The 18,044-nt window shown below is 48.5% G+C and overlaps 1 protein-coding gene across 5 annotated transcripts in view; it reads right to left on the reverse strand.

Moving 5' to 3' along the window:
* DOP1B (DOP1 leucine zipper like protein B) overlaps window positions 1-18,044 on the reverse strand; it is a 108,078-nt gene that overhangs the window by 29,720 nt on the left and 60,314 nt on the right. For all 5 annotated transcript variants that reach the window (XR_009701328.1, XM_061193951.1, XM_061193950.1 and 2 more), the window contains exons 16-23: window positions 14,067-14,219; window positions 12,950-13,050; window positions 12,065-12,255; window positions 7,668-9,261; window positions 7,064-7,175; window positions 6,275-6,463; window positions 3,245-3,367; window positions 1,313-1,447 (exon numbers count right to left, since the gene is read on the reverse strand). Coding sequence is in view for 4 of the 5 variants with exons in the window: in XM_061193951.1 (XP_061049934.1) it covers window positions 1,313-1,447; window positions 3,245-3,367; window positions 6,275-6,463; window positions 7,064-7,175; window positions 7,668-9,261; window positions 12,065-12,255; window positions 12,950-13,050; window positions 14,067-14,219 (2,598 nt within the window). In the remaining variant the exon portion in view is untranslated. The remainder of the gene's footprint in view (window positions 1-1,312; window positions 1,448-3,244; window positions 3,368-6,274; window positions 6,464-7,063; window positions 7,176-7,667; window positions 9,262-12,064; window positions 12,256-12,949; window positions 13,051-14,066; window positions 14,220-18,044) is intronic.

The raw sequence follows: 18,044 nt of genomic DNA on the forward strand, positions 1-18,044 counted from the left end.
CTGAGATGCTTATGTCAGACTGTAGAGTCTGTATTTACAATTTCCTAGCCTTTTTTTTTTTTTAATTTATTTATTTATTATTTATTTTTGGCTGCTTGGGTCTTCATTCCACGCGGGCTTTCTCTAGTTGCAGCGAGCAGGGGCTATTCTTCGTTGCAGTGTGCAGGTTTCTCATAGCAGTGGCTTCTCTTGTTGCAGAGCACAGGTTTCAGTAGTTGTGGCACATGGGCTCAGTAGTTGTGGCTTGCGGGCTCTAGAGCACAGGCTCAGTAGTTGTGGTGCCTGGGCTTAGTTGCTCCGCGGCATGTGGGATCCTCCCGGACCAGGGCTTGAACCCGTGTCCCCTGCATTGGCAGGCAGATTCTTAACCACTGTGCCAACAGGGATGTCCCAACAGGTTCCCAGCAGCTCAAGGCCATGTCCCTAGGGGGATGACCTCAACCCCCTTAAGATGCCTGCCTAAGAAAGAAAGCTCAAGGCTTCTGAAGGAATCTGCTGTGTGTTTAGTCAACTCCTGATAGGTTCCTGACCTCCCTTTCTTTGAGCATTTATTAAGAAAAGCTTACAGTTATAAATCCTTGCTCTGTCCCTTTGAGATGTATATGTATCTCCTACAACCCAGGAATGTCTTTCTCAAGGACCTGGCAGCCATCCCTCTGAAATACCATCATCAAGAAAGACAGGGCCCCGTTTCCCAGTCTCCAAGGGGGCACAGGAACCTACCTTGCACTCTACAGTCAGCAAACCCCGACGGCCGATTTACATCCACCAGCCCCCTTCTTGCTTGTTTGTAACTTTCCACTCCCCTGACTTTGCTGAAGCCCCTGCTTGCTCACCCTCCCTACTCTTCATTCTCTGCTTAAAATACCCAGTCACCTCTGCACAAACTGGAACTGAGCACAACTCCTTCCCCTGCTGCAGCAGTTACTGAATAAAATCAGTCTTTTCCGCCTTGAACTAGTGTCTGGCTTTGTTTAACTCTGACACCTTTTCGGCTGCAAGTTCCTTGAGGCAAGTGCCATTTCTTCTTTCTAACAGAGTTATTCGATTTGAACCACTACCGGGCAGAGCACCCTGCCGTGGGAGGTAAGGATGGAAGTCCGTCCTTCACCTCAAGTGGCTTGCACCCCAAAACAGGAGCCCAGGAAGCACATTTCATGGATCTCTGCAGAGCCCGGTAAGAGCACCTTCGTTTTACAGCCCCCAAATTCCTAGTTGCTGCTGTAACCTCTGTTTCCCTCCCAAACACAGTTTATAAAACGTGGAGTTAGAGAGAGTGCTGCGTTCCTCTGAGGGCCCCCAGGCTCCTGACCTCGTCCCCTCGGACCTGCGGCGGCCTCTTCACCACCTCCTTCACCAGGTGCAGCACCGTGTCCGTCTGCAGGGTGCTCAGCGCACAGATCAGGTCCACGAGGGTCAGCTGGGACGCGCTGGCCGCCGGGACGATCTGCCGAGAAAAAAATCATTCCTTTAAGGCCCACAGGGAGAAAACAAAAATAAGAATGACGCACAGAAAGTCCTCTATAATACTTGCTCCTGGAGAAACAGATTTGTTTTAATCTTTTAAAGAAATATTTAAATGAAAACTGGGTAATGGACTCTATTGGTGGGAATGAAGAGTGAGGTTAGCATTTAATCACAGTAACCTAATCAGTATCCGATACAAATAAGGAATAAAACGTGTAGCTGATGATGGGCAGTCACTCTGGTATGTTCAAGCTGAGAAAGCATTGTAGAAACAGATACATTTAATTGGAAGGAAACAGGTTGATATCGAGACAGCCCCCGAAGCATGAGGACAGTAAGAAAAACAGGTAAATCAGGTTCATGCGAGCTGGCCGTGGCAGGCAAGTCCCGGTGAGGGAGGCATGTTTTGATGATAGAAGTCCGTGTAGGGTGGTGACATACACTTGCAAGTATCAGGTTTCTCGCCCGGAAGCCCCAACAAGTGCTAAGGTGGGTGCCCTGGGCCACCAGCCTCTCAAACCTCCTCAGGGAACAGGGGCCTACACTGGGCCCTGAGATAGTGCCCGGGGGTGGGGCAGACCCTCTGAGGGAGGCACCCGGTAGGAACCCGCATGGTCGACAGAGGGGACCAGGGAAGAAGTACGTGCTGGCTCTGCAGAAGCACGTGAACCAAGCTCCTGGAGGACCTCGTGACGGACCAGACAGTGGAGAAAGAATGGACAAAATGCAAACTGAAGTCTGGGCATAGGAATGCGATGATTTAAATTTTCTTGACCAGCATGAACAAGCATTATTTTTATAAATTAAAAAAGCTGAATGTAAATTACGGACATGTCAGTGTAGCTTCAGCAACTGTGACAAGCGTACCCCCCCTGGCGGGGGCTGCTGGGGGAAACAGGGCGTGCACGTGTGGGGACAGGGGAATATGGGAACTCTCTGTACCTTCCTCTCATTTTGTTGTGAACCTAAGACTGCCCTAAAAAGATAAAGTCTTTAAAAAGATGAGTTAAAAAAAAAAAAAAGCTATCAGATGGTGTTACAACCAGGGAAGGGTCCACAGGGGTCCTCGTAGGTAGGAATGGTGAACCGTTTCTTAAGCTGGGTGGCAGGTTCATGGAGGTGTTCTTCTTTAAAATGTACATTCTTGTAAGCAGACTATTAGACAGTAGATTAAAAAGGTTAAATAGAAGTACAATATACTCATTACAGAAAGATGAGAAAAGAGAGGCTGGGGGTGGCCTCCACTCCCTACCCACCCGACACCCCGTCTAGTTGTAACTGGCACAGCTAGAGTACGTCATGCATTTAAAACGGTGGAACCGGGCTTCCCTGGTGGCGCAGTGGTTAAGAATCTGCCTGCCAATGCAGGGGACACGGGTTCGAGCCCTGGTCTAGGAAGATCCCACATGCCGCGAAGCAACTGAGCCCGTGTGCCACAACTACTGAAGCCTGCGCGCCTAGAGCCCGTGCTCCGCAACAAGAGAAGCCACTGCAATGAGAAGCCCGCGCACCGCAACGAAGAGTAGCCCCTGTTCGCCGCAACTAGAGAAAGCCTGCGCGCAGCAACGAAGACCCAAAGCAGCCAAAAATAAATAAATAAATAAAATTAAATTTAAAAAAAGATTATTAAAAAAAAAAAATCAATAAAAAATGAATAAAACGGTGGAATCACTGCCCCAGTCTCCCGTGTTGGCCTCTGGCGTCACCTTTGATCACACATGACTCTCTGGTATTTTGTCAGAGTAAGTTTAGCTATTGCTTTCATTTCTGGCTTTACCTTTGTCTTACTGTGGCGTTTCACTTTCTTCCTGCTCCACACTGCTGCAACAGCTGCTGTCAGCTGAACTCCAAGATGGGCTGTCAAGGGGTTTAAGAAGTCTAAAATTTTTTGTCGTATGGTCTAAAAAATAGAAAAACGAAGAGTTAGAACAGAGTAGAATCAGGGCTACGGTGGCCTGTGCACTTCACCACCAGCGCCTGTAAACCCTGGGAGCAGGGGCGGGCCTTTGTCTCAGCATCCCGGGCACCAGGCCGCGGGAGGAGGAGCTGGACGAGAGGCACGGTGGGCAGCCCAGGCGGACGACAGACGGCCAGCGGAGCCGAGCAGGAAGAGACCCTTGGGAGGTGATGAATACCACCTTTGAGCAGCTGTGAGCGGAGCAGGGCTCGAAGGAAGCCACCCAAGGCTTTGCAGACACAGTGAGAAGGGGGGCGGGGGGAGTACCCAGCAGTGGAGTCGGCACTGTTCCCATCCTGAAAGCCCCTAGCCTCACTTGTCTCAACCAGCCCTGGAAGGGCTTATATGCATCAGGAAGGATGTTTTTCAATTTCCAGAAATATGTACCATTTAACTAACTTTGTTATGTAACCAACTAAAAATAAACTCACAGCACGGCCCCGGACGTCACTCATCACCCTCCCTTTGGCTGCGCCTGGATTTTTCTCCATTCCTGAAACCTCCATGTTCCTTCCTCTATAAATCCTGTGGGTCTCACAGCCTCTAACACCTCCCTGCCCTGGCAAATCCTCTCTTCCTGGATCTCAGCTCAGCCCCTCTGCCTCAGGAAGGCCTCCTCGACCCCCTGACCAGGAGTCACGGCCTGTAAGAGTGCCCCGCATTCTTTGTAGCACTTCTCATCATTATTTTTAAATTGATGGTTAACATCTGTATCTGCCAGGCAGACAAGGACTTACTTGCTCTATCTTATCCACTAGTGGATAAGCAGGGCCTGGTACACAGCAGCAGACATGCAAATGTTTGTGGAATGAATGAATTTACCTTGGGCTTCCTCTGCCCCCACTGCCTTAGTTTAGCATCTCATTAGATACAACTGACCATGGGATGGAGACATCCTCTCCCTCCCGCCACGGTTTCTGCTCCAGAGAAACCACGGGGGCCCCAGCTCAAGGCCTTGGGTCCTTCAGGGAGGGTTTAAGCTAAGTGCTCAATAAATGTTAGCCATCGCCAAAATGAATCCTTCCATCAGCCCAGGAGATAGGCTACTAATAACAGACTCATTTCACAGAGGAGGAAACCGAGGCTCAGGCTGTGTGCCTGAGGATTTTCTGAACCTTTCTAGAGCTTAATTTTTAGGCTTAAATTAAGCAGGTTCCTGTGGCAGCTTGAAATACAGCAGATTTCCCTTGGAGGGTATCTCTGGAACTGACAGAACATTTTGGAGGCCACCTGTGCAACTGCCTGACTCACTATAGAAAGATCAGAAAACAGAAGTCAGGGGCGGGCTCCATTCCCTACCCACCCTAATTCCAGCATCACTGCTTATCAGATGCACAATTGAGGGCAAAGCACTCACTCTCTCCACACCCCAACGTCCTCATCTGTAATCTGGGAATAATAATAGTGCCCACCTTGTAGGTGAGGACTAAATGTGCCAATAAACGAAGAGTGCTTGGATGACGCCTGGCTTCGTGTTTCCAACTGAGGAAACTACAGCACAGACAGGTTAATGAACTTGCCCGAGGTCCCACAAAGCACCTGAGCAGGGAGTTGAATCCAGGTGATCTGGCTCCCTGTGTCCTGATCTGTTCTGCTCAGCCCGGGCTGCCAGATGCCAGTGTAAGCTCTGAGGCCACACCTGGCACCAGGGGTGCTCAGCTAAATGAGACACAGCCAGACAATTCTGAGCCACCAGACACAGCAATCAGAGACTGAGTCGGGATGCTACCAAGAGAGTGTGAACTGTAACCGAGCAGGATGCTATGGGGGCCTTCCTGGGACAGACCCCTCCCCACCATGTCCTCTGCCTGCCTCTTGTTTGTAGAAAAGCTTCAGTCTCCCAGGCCTCCCCTGAGTCACAAAAGCCTGGCTCAAGAATTAATGATTGCAAGGATGTGAACACACGATGACAAAAGTAGCAGAGGGGTAAGGAGAACTGATAACAATTTAAACAGTAAATCGGCCATATGGCAGTCACAGAATCTTTAGTTCCTCCCTGAAGTACATAGATAAGTGTCTGAGGCATATTCCTGAGTTCCTTTACAGATACTAAAACCCCCACCAAATGGAAGAAGCTAACAGCATGATGACCATAAACAGGTAGCCCCCAGACCCGCTGGAGCCTGAGGATTAATGATGTTAACTCCTGTGACATGGCCCTGTTATCTCATCATCAACCAATCAGAGAACTGTACATGAACTGTTCACCCACCCTGCAACTCCCCTCCCTCACCTTACCCTTAAAAACTCTTCCCTGAAACCTGTCGGGGGGAGTTCGGGTTTTTTTTGAGCATCAGCTGCCCACACTTCTTGTCTGGTGCCTTAAAATAAAACCCCCACTTTCCTTTAACACGATCTGGTGTCAGTGGATTGCCTTTACTGCGTGCAGGTGAGTGGACCCAAGTTTGGTTCGGTAACAGAACTAGAAATGCTCTGGGTTGTGAGCTTCTGGTTTAATAAAAAACTCAGAGACACCTCAACACTTGTTCAAGGCACCACTGAAAGCAGAATGTAAGAGCTAAGCTGTCTTAGTAGAGGTGCTTAAGATAAACAGGTTGAGGACTTTAGGTACCCTACCTGGAACCCCCAGAGACTTTATGTTTGGCTTAAAAAAAAAGGGCCAAGGGGAAAAAATAAACTGAAAACTACTCACAAAGCTTTTCTTTCCATGAATAGGAAACTTATTCTAATAAACAAACTGGAGATTTCTACTTCCAACTTACTTCTAATGTGGGTTTCTCTGAGCACATTACGTTTGATTATTTATGTATATATCCCTGTACATTTTTATTTTTGGTGGGACAATACAAGACAAAGGAAATCGTAAACACACAAAGGAAGCTCTCTCACTTTGGTGGTTTTAAAGTAAACGGAAGAAGATCCCTTCGTGGCTCCAAGGAGATCCATGGGTCTCTTTTGAGTCTCCTCCTTTCTGAGAACATTCCAGAGAAGGGCCATGGTGTTAACAATTCGAGGAAGCTCTTCCAGAATAGCATTCTTGGCATTTTTCAAATTGGTAGGGTCACTCACAGCAGTGGTCTAAAAACGAAAACGAACATGTGAGGCTCGGCTGCGTCTGCGGTGGCACCATTTCCCTTTCCACGAGGACAGTGGTGCTGGTGGGATAAAGTCTGGGCTGTAGCACTCTCCAGAGCAAGTCCCACGTGTGGTCTGGAAGTAAAACAGCTCTCTGAGCATTTAAACCCATGATTTTCTTCCAAAGAGGGAGGTCTGTGCATCTGAGGCTCCTCATTACAAACTCTTCCAATCACTCAACCAAAGCACTAGCTGCATTCTAAAATCTAACCCCAGATAGGGTAGAGCAACCAACAGCTAAAACGCCTTCAAACTCCATAAGGCCAAGTAAAAAGTACCCGGAAAAAAGATTACATTCTATCCCATACTGGTGGAGGGCTGAAGTCACCCACAGAGAGCGCCAGCAAGAACAAAACCACATTTGCATTACTTACATACATATATTTGCATACACCTCATTATTTGCATGTGTGTTCATTTGCATTAACATCTGCATATACGTTTGTATTACATACATACATTTCTTATTTGAAACAGACGTAACCCCAATGAAAACAAAACGATATATGAAAACTGTCTCAAACTCAGGAAAAAATGATTTACCTTTTTGTTTTGGTTGGGTTGTTCCAAAAGACAAAAATGACTAATGGTTGTTAGACCTTCCAAAAGAGTGAGTGGATAATCCGGAGAAATGTTTTCCCTCTTGGAGGTTATGCTTTGGTGAAGAAACGAGAAACTGGTTTTGAGAATCTTTAAGAATGAGGCCATAAAGGTTTTTAATCGTACATATAAACACGGAAACCACAGAGACATCACAATCTTAAAAAACTGGGGCTCTCATAATGAAATACTGTTACAAAAAGGACAGGCATCATTTGTGCTGTTTTTACATTTATACAGTTGTTTTGAAAAAATGTTTCCAGGGGTTTTAGAATTTCTGTGAAGATCCACATTTTTCTTTTTGTTTTGCCAAAATAATGAAGAGAGACTGACTTGTCCTGTGTAACACTGATCTAGCCTGGGTAGTCATGCGGAATTAAAAATTAAGGAGCTGAACATTTAGTTCCTGGTTACCCCTTTTGACAATGCTAACTAGGCTTTTGATTAGGTTGAAATTATCCTCCAATTGGCTGCTAGGGGCAATCAGCCGTCTGTGGCCAAAGCTGTCATTAAAGAAACAGTTAACACATCAAAGGGTTCACCGTACCTGACAGAGAGCTTCACCGATTCGCTTTCATACTGCTTGACCAGGTCGTCCAAGTTTTTGCAAATCTGGACGAGGAAGGGGGTCACCGTCCAGCCCAGGGACTTTCCGAAGTACGGCAAGGAGTGCGTGACCAGGCTGACCCAGGCCGGGTGCATGCCGTAGCCGTAGGCCGGCTGCAGGCCCCTCACCACGGCGGACACCAGCAGCCCCTGCGAGGTGAGCCGGTGGGGCTGCACGTACTGCGGGGCGCTGATGGCCTGCTGGAAGTTCAGGGTCTGCCACCACTCCCGGGACAGGTCCGCCTGGTGTTCCGCCTCCTCGTGCACCTGCCCCAGGTGGTGCTCCAGGACGATGAGCACCTGCAGCAGCTTCAGCAGCTCAATCTGCAGGGGGTGCTCGCTCCAGATCTGGCCCCGGCCCAGGTTGACGAGGTTCTCCTCGAACAGGCCGTCCTCCCGCTGGGCTCGGCCCCGCTCCGCCACGGCCAGTCCGTAGCGCTTCTGGCTTGTATACATGGACGCGGACAGCGAGAGCAGTACGAACTCCTGGACGCTGCACCTCTGCAGCAGGCTGTGGATGAACTCCACGTTCTTGCCTTCGGCCGACTTGGCCACCGACACCAGCTGCGTCATCATTCTGATCAAAACCTCGACGCTCTTGACCTGCACGTCCCGGTTGCCGAGGACGTCTCGGTGGGAGACCTTCAGGTAACAAGGGTAGTAGCTGCGCAGGAAGCTCAGGCACAGGTAGGTGAGGAGCTCGATCAGCAGCGAGTGAGGGCACGCGTTGGGAGACTGGGTCTGGAGCTTTCCGTAGAAACTCTGGCCGACGAGCGCCTCCTGGTGGCGAGCCAGGAGGTTGGAGATGAGGTTGAGGTGTGCGGTGGAGCTGGTGTCCATGCTGGTCCGGGACACGGCCTCGATGAACTCTCTGGGGTTGGTTTTGAGCACGGCTTCTAGCACGGAGAAGGCGTACAGCACTCGCCGGGAGTCATAGGGCTGCAGGTAGAGCAGGATGTGCTTAAACAGGGCCTCGACCGTCTCCCGCCTCTCCCGCTGCTGCTTCAGCAGCCGGGCGGCGCTCAGGGCCTGGAGCTCCGCGGCGGCCTCCTCGTCGCTGGACGGCGACTCCGAAGCCTGGGTCTTGTCCGAGTCCACGCGCGTCAGGCTGCACCTGACGGTGGACTTGAGGCTGGCCGCCGGCTTTGGGGGCGCCGCCGCGGGGAGGGGCGTGCAGCAGAGCTCGCCGCCGCTCGGCTCCTGGGGCTCGCGGGAAGGGGAGGAGAAGGAGGACGTGCGCTCGCTGTCCGTGGGGCTCGTGTCCGCGGACTCGGTGCGCTCGCTGTCGTCCGCGGCGTCGCAGGCCGTCCCGCCCAGCGGGTCCGCACAGCAGGGAAGGTCTTCCTCGCTGGGCTCGCGGCCCGGCGGGTACACCTCGGGCTCCTTCTCCACCTCGGCCCAGATGGCTTCGCGGTCCACGGTGGTGAACTGGCTCAGGGGCGCGCTCTCTTCACCACCACCCTCCTGCAGCTCGGCTGCGCCCCACGCCGCTCTGAATGAGGTGCGCTTCCTGTTAAACCAATGATGCCAGTCTTCTGAAAATTACAGAACAACAGACGACTTCAGAACAGGAGGCTCAGTTAGGACAAGTCGGTGCTAGAGTGATCTTTGTCTTAAAGCCAGGCAGAAAGGTCAATATTAGTAAAATTCTCCTGTGGGGGGAGGGACAAGATAAATTCTTTGCAACAACGTGGACGGACCTGGAGGGTATTATGCTGAGTGAAATGTCGGACAGAAAATCACAAATACTGTATGTTATCGCTTATATGTGGAGTCTAAAATTAAAACAAGTGAATGAATGTAACAAAACAGAAACAGACTCACAACACGGAGAACAAACTAGTGGTTACCAGTGGGGTCAGGGTGGCAGGGGGAGACACGGGTAGGGGGTTAAGAGGTACAAACTCCTGTGTATACAATAAATAAGCTACAAGGATATACGGTGCAGCACAGGGCATACAACCAATATGTTATAATAACTATAAACAGACTATAACCTTTAAGAACTGTGAGCCACTATGTTGTGCACGTGAAACTTACATAGTATTGTAAATCGGCTATACCTCAACAAAAAAAATAAAGTGTAAAAACCACAAAATAAATATAATTCCCCCATGAAACAACAACACTAGAGTCTAGATTACATTACAGGTGGAAGGCAGACAAGCAAAGTGAATAGGTCTTTTAAATGTTCAAGAAATCGGATAATTTAGTTACATTGTCATAGGAAATATAAATATCCCGAGTTTAGGGGAAGGGTGATTTTAAAAAAATGCCTATCATTTTCTGCCGGGAGTTTCCTTTCAAAAATGGTATCCTACGGAAATGTCAGCAGAAGGTTTTCAAAGCTAAAAGGGTATCAGTCACTGCAACGTCTTGAATAAAAACAAACTGGAAAGCAAACAAAGCATCCACAGTAAGAGGACTGAAAAAACTCATGGCACAGGCATGCAGAGGGCTACTGTTTGGGTTTTTTAAAGATACTTCTACACGTACGATATGGAGCAATGTGTAGAGTATATTAAGTACTGAAGAAAAAAGACCAAGCTGCAGAATCTAGCTGTACAGAATAAGCCCAATTAGGGGGAAGTGTCTATAATACGCAGCTATGAAAAAGTCTGGAATGATAGCTACTGAACCATTAACAGTAAGGCGCTCTAGCAGCCGGCATCGCAAGGGACTTTCACTTGTGCTTTTACTTCCCGATTTAAGATTCCAGTTCTTAAAATAAGCATGCTAGTACCTCTGAGATCAGAAAATACACAACGCTTTAAAGTGCTCAGGTCTCTTTAAAAAAAGGAGTGAAAAGCCAGACGTCTTTGGTACTGCCAAACATTTGTAATAGGCAGCTTTCAGCAAATCTATTCCATGAACACTAAGCCAGGTTAGGAAAGAAGAATAAGATATTAGAAATAGAGGAGCTGCCTGGTGTGCACAACAGTATTTAAAAAGTAGATTTCTACAGGCTCACAGAGGTAGCATGGAGGGTAAGCAGAACCCTTCTAGTTGTTTCCAGGGAGAGAACGTGGCAGAGAAAACGCATTTTCTCTTACTAGGCAGGTAGCATTAAACGTCAATTAGAGGGGGTAGCAGGAATTGCCACAAGACTTTTAAAACCCAATGAGCCGTGGAGTTAAAGCTTTCTCTTTAAAGCAAAGGAACGCTTAAAATCTAGCTTCCCTTAATGAAGAGCAAACTTTTAAGAAGGTGCTTAGTTTATACTTCTTTGCATTTTACTTTCTTATAATTGTGGAGTAATAAAATGCCTCTTCTTTGAGAAGGCACCTAAAGGAAAACCAGAAGTTACCGTTTTAGGCAAGGAACCTTGTAAGGAAAGGAAACCACCTCAGGAATCTTTGCTTATTTAGGTGTTAGGCTGCTTTTCTCTGTAAGATAAGACTGTGACAAACACTGACTATTTACAACCCAGTGATCTAAACAAACTAATCAAAGCTTGTAAAACCATCAGTTAGAAAACTGCAGGAAGTCATAAAATACACCTATTGTGGGAAGCAATGTTAGATCATAAACTGCTCTAGGTATTAGTCACTGAAATTTAATGAACTCATCGGTTTTATTTTAGTCTTTCTTTTCTTCTTCCTACCCATATTCTTTTAAATTTATGTTAAAGATGCCTCTGAAAGTTCTCAGAACCCAAAGGTCTATTTCTTCTGCATTTCTGATTATATGTTAACAGCTGGAAAGAGCCTTGGAGAGCAGATAGAAAAGAAACCACTTACGTTGTTCTTGACAGTTCTGGAGCAGAAGTAATTTTTATAAAGTACAACTGACTAGGTTACATGCAAATTTCAACAATCTTGATCATTCATACCTGGAGGCAACCTCAACTCTCCCGTCCCAGGTCTGAGAAGTGCTAGCCTAGCCAACCCAAACTGAACTTCACGCCAGACCTCAGACTTCTTTCATAAGTGAAGGGTTGGCCTTGGAGACCTTTGGATGGATGGTCTGTTTTTCTCTCCTCCTACCTTAGATGCACTTGAATTGCTTTCTCTAGCAAAAGAACCAAGAATCAGCTATATTTATTGGAACATGGGTTACTAACATTTTCCTTTTTAATATAAAAAAATCATATATTTTTCAGTGAAAACAACAAACCCACTACCTAGCATTTCTAAGTGCTGGTTCATCTGATTCTTAAATTATAAAAGCCCCCACAAAGTACCTTCATACCTTTTGAATCTGGCAAAACCACCAGGGAGGTCTAAGTGCCTTGACTGCTGCAGCCGGCAGCTGGGGTCCAGGTCACCCCTTCCTGCCTCCCAGGCCCAGGGCCCCAGGGACAGAGAGCTGGCCTGGCCGCCCGCACGGTGTGCTCACCTGTTGAGTTCTCCTGCTTGAGGCAGTGAATGGAGGTCCTCTGGGTTTTGGGCTGGAGCAGGAGTAGCAGCACGGGCTCCAGGATGCGGGCCACGTCGCCGAGGGACAGCGCCCGCACCAGCCAGCCCTGGGCCGTGGCCCCGATGGCGCCGTCCGTGCAGGCCAGGCTGTCGAGCACGACGAACAGGGACCTGCGGGGGGATGCGAACCGTCAGGGTGGCCGGGGCGCCCTCGGGGAGCTTCACCCGGCCTGGGCTTCCCGATCCAGGCAGACGAGGACCAGGGCCGTTAACCCTGCTCTCAGCTAGAGTCTCTGGGGGTGGGGGGGGGAGCTTTTAAAATCCCGATGCCCAGGCCTCACCCCAAATGGAGGGGGAGGAGGTATCAGAATCAGCTGGCATCTCTCTAAGGCTGTGTGTCTGACCCCCGCATCTAGAGCTCCAGAAATAAGGTAGGGGATTTTCAAAAAACAATGTAGAACAGAATGCGCCTACAATACAGTTCACGTCTTCAGCATGTGGTTGAGGACATCGCAGGTGCACACACCCAGTGTGGCTGCCACCCCAGTCAAGATCTAGCCCATCTTCATCTCCCTACCAAGTCCCCTCGGGGGGCACACTCTGCCAGCTGCTCAGGTGAGTCTGAGGCACGGGGGGCTTTCTCCTCCCTCCAAGGCCAAATTAAGCAAACTCCTCCCAGGTATTCACACCCGTCTGGCCGGAATTCACTTAGGGGATCACAGGAATCGTTCACTCTGCATCAAGAACACGGGGTCAGGTTTTCCATCGCACACATCTCCCTCTCCCCAGCCCGACACACTGACCCGGCACCTCTGCAAAGTGTCCCTTTGCTTTAAGGGTAAGTTATGAAAAAGTCCCCCCTCACCTGTCAAAGGAGCGATTGTGAGATGTCACTCGATTGCCTTGGATCTCTCTCGTCAGGTGCCAGATGACGGAAAATCGAAACAGAGCTTCCAGTCTCGTTCCCTTGAATAGGACAGAAACGGGAGCGAGGAACCTGATTCCTTAGCAGAACACTGCTCCCAGTGGCAGCAAACCCCACTTAAATAACAGACAAGAGCTCAGCAGAAAGGCGGCAACCCAGGCAGAGATGCTGGAGTCTCACGAGTGCCTGGCGTCCGATGGGGCCTGGAGCAAGGAGGACCCGGGTCCTCGCCTTCCTTGCTCCCATTAACACAGATGTGCTTTCCGGAGAGTGCATATTCCAGACTCAGCGTCAGCCCGAGTCTGGGGTCACACCTAGGCCTGTGGCTGAAGGAAAACACAGAGCACAGCCTTCTCATGGCCTTTGGCAGTGCCAGGCTGAATGGCTTAGAGAACAGGACACGACGGCAAAGCAGAGCCAGGGCTTCCAAGGCGACACATTCTCTACGACTGCCTACTTCACTGAGAGCTCTAGAAGCCCTGCAGGCATCATGGGAGCCTGGGCAGATTTCCCTGGTGAGCCTTAATATGACACAGGGGATGGCTCGTGCTTCTGGAGGCCTTCCAGTCCTGAAATTATTAATGTATTAAAATGTTACTAATGCGGACTTCCGTGGTGGTGCAGTGGTTAAGAATCCGCCTGCCAATGCAGGGGACACGGGTTCGAGCCCTGGTCCGGGAAGATCCCACATGCCGCGGAGCAACTGAGCCCGTGTGCCACAACTACTGAGCCTGCGCTCTAGAGCCCGTGAGCCACAACTACTGAGCCCACGCGCCTAGAGCCCATGCTCCGCAACACGAGAAGCCACCGCGGTGAGAGGCCCGTGTACCGTGGCGAGGAGTGGCCCCCGCTCACCACAACTAGAGAAAGACTGCGCGCAGCAGCGAAGACCCAACACAGCCAAAAAAAAAAAAATGTTACTAATGCCATAGCCCTGCCCGTTAATCAGGATGTCCACGGAGCCCCAGAAAGACTCCGGCCGGATATAGGTAAGTCTGCCTGGGCTCACGGTGTCAGGACCGATGTCAGAGGGAGGTTGTCGGCTGCAAAGACTCACCTTGTCAGGGTCCAGGAGAGCGTGACAGATGATGTCCTCACAGATGTTGGCTGTCGGGGCCAGGCAGTGCAGGCGGTAGAACAACTCTACACACGTGATGTGATGCTCCCGGGTCTCCTTGTTCAGCTGATTCCAAAGCACACGAGCCACCCTCTGGACGGAGGGGAGACAGTGTGAACACAGGCAGCTCCCGCCCATTTCCTCCTTGTGGCAGCCCAGTCCCGGCCCCCAGGTACTGGCTTCTGCCTACATTTGCTATGGGAGAATCCTCAATACACAAAGAACCACCACCACCAAGCAGAACAGAGCGAAGCAAACCCAAACCACATTACAGACCCCTCAGGAGTCATCCGGGCAAGGGCAACGTTATAGGTTAAACTTGGATGTCTGAGACTAGCTCAGAACGCTGCAGTTCTTGCCCAGACCTTCACTTTCAGAGGGGAATCATCTGGAAGCAAGAACCTATCAGCTGAGGCATCTTTTCAACAAGCATACACCAAGGCTCCCTACATGCCAGCACTGGGGTTCCAGAGACGCACCCTCCAGGAATTTTGGTGGATTTGCGGTGGTCGCTATCCTGAGATAGACACCGTAGGACCTTACCACCTAGGGTTGGTTCAAACTGGCGTTCAGCTTTCATTCCCCAAACTTGTTTGTTCCCATTTCTGTGCACAACGCTGTGGCAGATACCCTGGCTCACCTTCAGGGCACAAACTGTATCCCAAATAGAGCCCTTCATCTCCCCAACCCTGATCTAAGCGCTTTAAACATATGAGGTCTGCAAGTGGCTGCAGCCCCTCCCCAAGTCCCAGGGAGCACGGCGGGTGCCTGACCCAACCACGGTGAGACTCAAAAGGAGGGCTGGTGCCCACTTCCGGGAGGGGAATTTCTGAAGGCATTCTTCCAGGTCATGGAAAAAGCTGATGTCTCACAGATTATAACTTTTTATAATGTACATCTTAGATCAAAGAACTTCTTTTGGCTCATTTATTTCTCTTTAACAAAACTGTCTTCTCTGCACAGATCAAATTAACCACTGACTGGTTTGAGTCACTAACCATTATTTATTTTTTTATCTAAGGGGCCATGATTTCCAATTAACAAGTTACACGTAAACTTCTGATACAAAACTACCGACTAAGTAAAGCAGTCCCCTTACTTGCAGTCCCTATGGCAAATGTACGAGTAAGATGCTCCACCTGGAAGGTTTCAAGTTTTTTTTGGAGGGTTTCTGAGACTTGATGTTGATCACAAAAACACACCTGCTCCTTCATCTGTCTTAGCCTTCTCAATCCCTACGTTCTGGACATTTTCTTAGTGGTTGGCAATCTGCCTTACAACCTACAAAGGGCAGGGTATTCTTGGGATATCTGACCTTATTCTCATTTGCATTGTGTGCAGAAGGAAAGCTGGTAGGTGAGCCATTCCATGGGAATGAGAAAAAGGCTAGAAGATGTGGAACCAGCCCAACACCTGGAATCCGAGAACCAGGGGCACATCCTGGCTCTTTGTGCAGGCTGCTTTACCACTTCTCATTCCAGCATCTCAATGTGGGCAGGTACCAGCCACACCCAGCTCTTGAGAACCTGATAATATATAACGTATGCTCCCGTGCTTGGCAAGTAGTAGATACTCAGGTATGTACTAAATCTGAGTCAAAATAAAAATCAAGGTTTTGGAAAGAACTCATAAAAGTATACTTCACACCAAACAAGGGGAAAGTATTGAGTGCTACCATTTTTACCCTATTAATAGCCTTCCAAGGATTCATGGACTCAATTCTTTCTTCTCTTTTCTCCCCTGTGCCTGCGAGGTAATTATGTCCAGCTTTGTGATGTACGCAGCACCAGGGAAGATCTGCCCAGTCACCGTGCTTACAGTTGGCCCTGTTCCTGGTTCCAAGTTCTACAGAGTCAAGATCTTTACTGTGACTCAAGTTTGGTAAGAAGGAGACAGGGAGAATGAGGGGCAGAAGCTGAAGAGCAATTAAATCCAGGATCTGCCAGGACCCAACATCATAAATGGGGCTCGACTGCACAAACTGTGGACCCTCTACCAGCAAAACCACCAGAACCAGTGAAAATTATAGAAAAAAATTAAACAGCCAGCTATTTAGAGTTGCTGGAAATTATCCTAAGGGCACTCAAGAGATGAAGAAACACTCAAGAAAGTCTACGAAAATTCCAGTACAAGTAGCGATAGTCTATGCCACTTGAACCATGACCCCTAGCCACCTCTCAATCAAGCTTGGCTTGGCAGGGTGTGGCCAAGAAGATGGGCACCCCTCCTTCCAGCTCCCAGTCAAAGGCTTTTGCATCTCCCTGGGAGGAACAGGCCACCGGCATTTTACTCCTCTGCCCCAACTCTTGCATGGAGGCTCTATCCAGGCACAGCAGGCTAAGAATACTGGGGTCCAGATCATTCTTGCTCCAGTTTGCTTGTAAGGGAAAAGTTACGTGCTAGGAGAGGAAAAGAGACACACTCAGAAGACCAGAGGCTAGCACCCTTGCCCAGCACCCTGTAGGGATATTGCGCCAAGAAAAACAGACAACTGTCCCAGTCGCAGCTCTTCCTGCGCAATAGTATTCAGAGAATTTGCCCAGGGGGAGAGGCAAGCCATAAAACAGAGAGTTGCATAGCTCTCTATAAGGGAAATGAGTTTATCTGGAACAGAGCATAGGTATGTGTTCAAGTCTAGGAGTGCTCTCAAAAACAACAGAGATTTTGGTGGTAAGCAATTAAGAGGAGGCTGGTAGCTCCATGACAGCAACAAGCTAAACCACAGGCCTGCTCATTTACCAGAAATAACCAGGGAAACAGAGAGCTAGGAAAAATCCTCCTGTGTCAAAACAAATCTCAAAGACTGGCCTCAAAATACTACCTGAGAGAGGAGTGTAAATTTCATTGGATCAGACTGTGGAGTAATTTATGCCCCAGGGCATTGTTGAAAACAATAGAGCAATCAGCCAGTGATTAGTGGAGCTTAACATCTGGGTGTGATACCAACAGAGCTTAATAGAGACCAGACAGTCAATAATGAGAATAGAAAGCAGACCGTCAAGGAGAATCTTGCTAAGATCACTATCATCTCAGACTGGCTGCACATTCCTAAGGCTGAATCCTCCAAGAAGCAGCGCCAAAGGCCTCACACTGCAGGGGAAACAGACATCACTAAAACAGTCAAGTCACTAAACAAACAAAAAAGACAGCGAGTCACTGGTGGGGTGGGAGGGAGGTGCCAGAATACAAATTTACAACAATATATTACCTAAAATGTCCAGTCTTCAATAAAGATTATAAGACATGCAAAGATACAAGAAAATACGTTTAGACCCATACGTTTAGAAGAGGAATAGAGCTATTCAAGAGGGATGTTTCTGTATCTCACTGGAATTTAGTATGAATGTGAAGTCAATTCTGATAAGACGTATATGGTAAACCTTAGAGTAACCACTAAAAAAAATAACTCCCAAAATATATTGTAAAAGTCATTAAGGAAATTAAAATATTACACTGGAAAATATTCACTTAATGAAAAAGAAAGTAGTAAAAGGGAAATAGGTGGAAAAAAGATATGACATATAGAAAACAAGGAATATAATAAAAACCATTGAATTGTGTGCTTTAAATGAATGAATTATATCTAAATAATGCTGTTTTTTTTTTTTTTTTTAAAAAAAAGGAAACAAAGCTGAGAGGTGGCCTCAATTACATGACTTGCTTGATAGAGCTCATCTCCAATAGGTGAAAAGCCAGCCCATTTCGAAAGCCTTTCAGAGGACGGGCTGTCAAGACCTAAAAGGACAGTTTAATTCCAGTACCTCATTCCCACACACAACATCTAAAATGTCTCTTCCTTAGCATCTCTGAATTTGCAGGGCATCTGCTGTCCCGACCACCTGCAGGGGAAATGTGTTCCATCTACAGGCCCCAGTGAGTGGGCTGGTCCCTGTCTATATCACACGACCACTTCCCCCT

The sequence above is a fragment of the Eubalaena glacialis genome, chromosome 6 (assembly GCF_028564815.1).
Source record: "Eubalaena glacialis isolate mEubGla1 chromosome 6, mEubGla1.1.hap2.+ XY, whole genome shotgun sequence".
NCBI lineage: Eukaryota > Metazoa > Chordata > Mammalia > Artiodactyla > Balaenidae > Eubalaena > Eubalaena glacialis.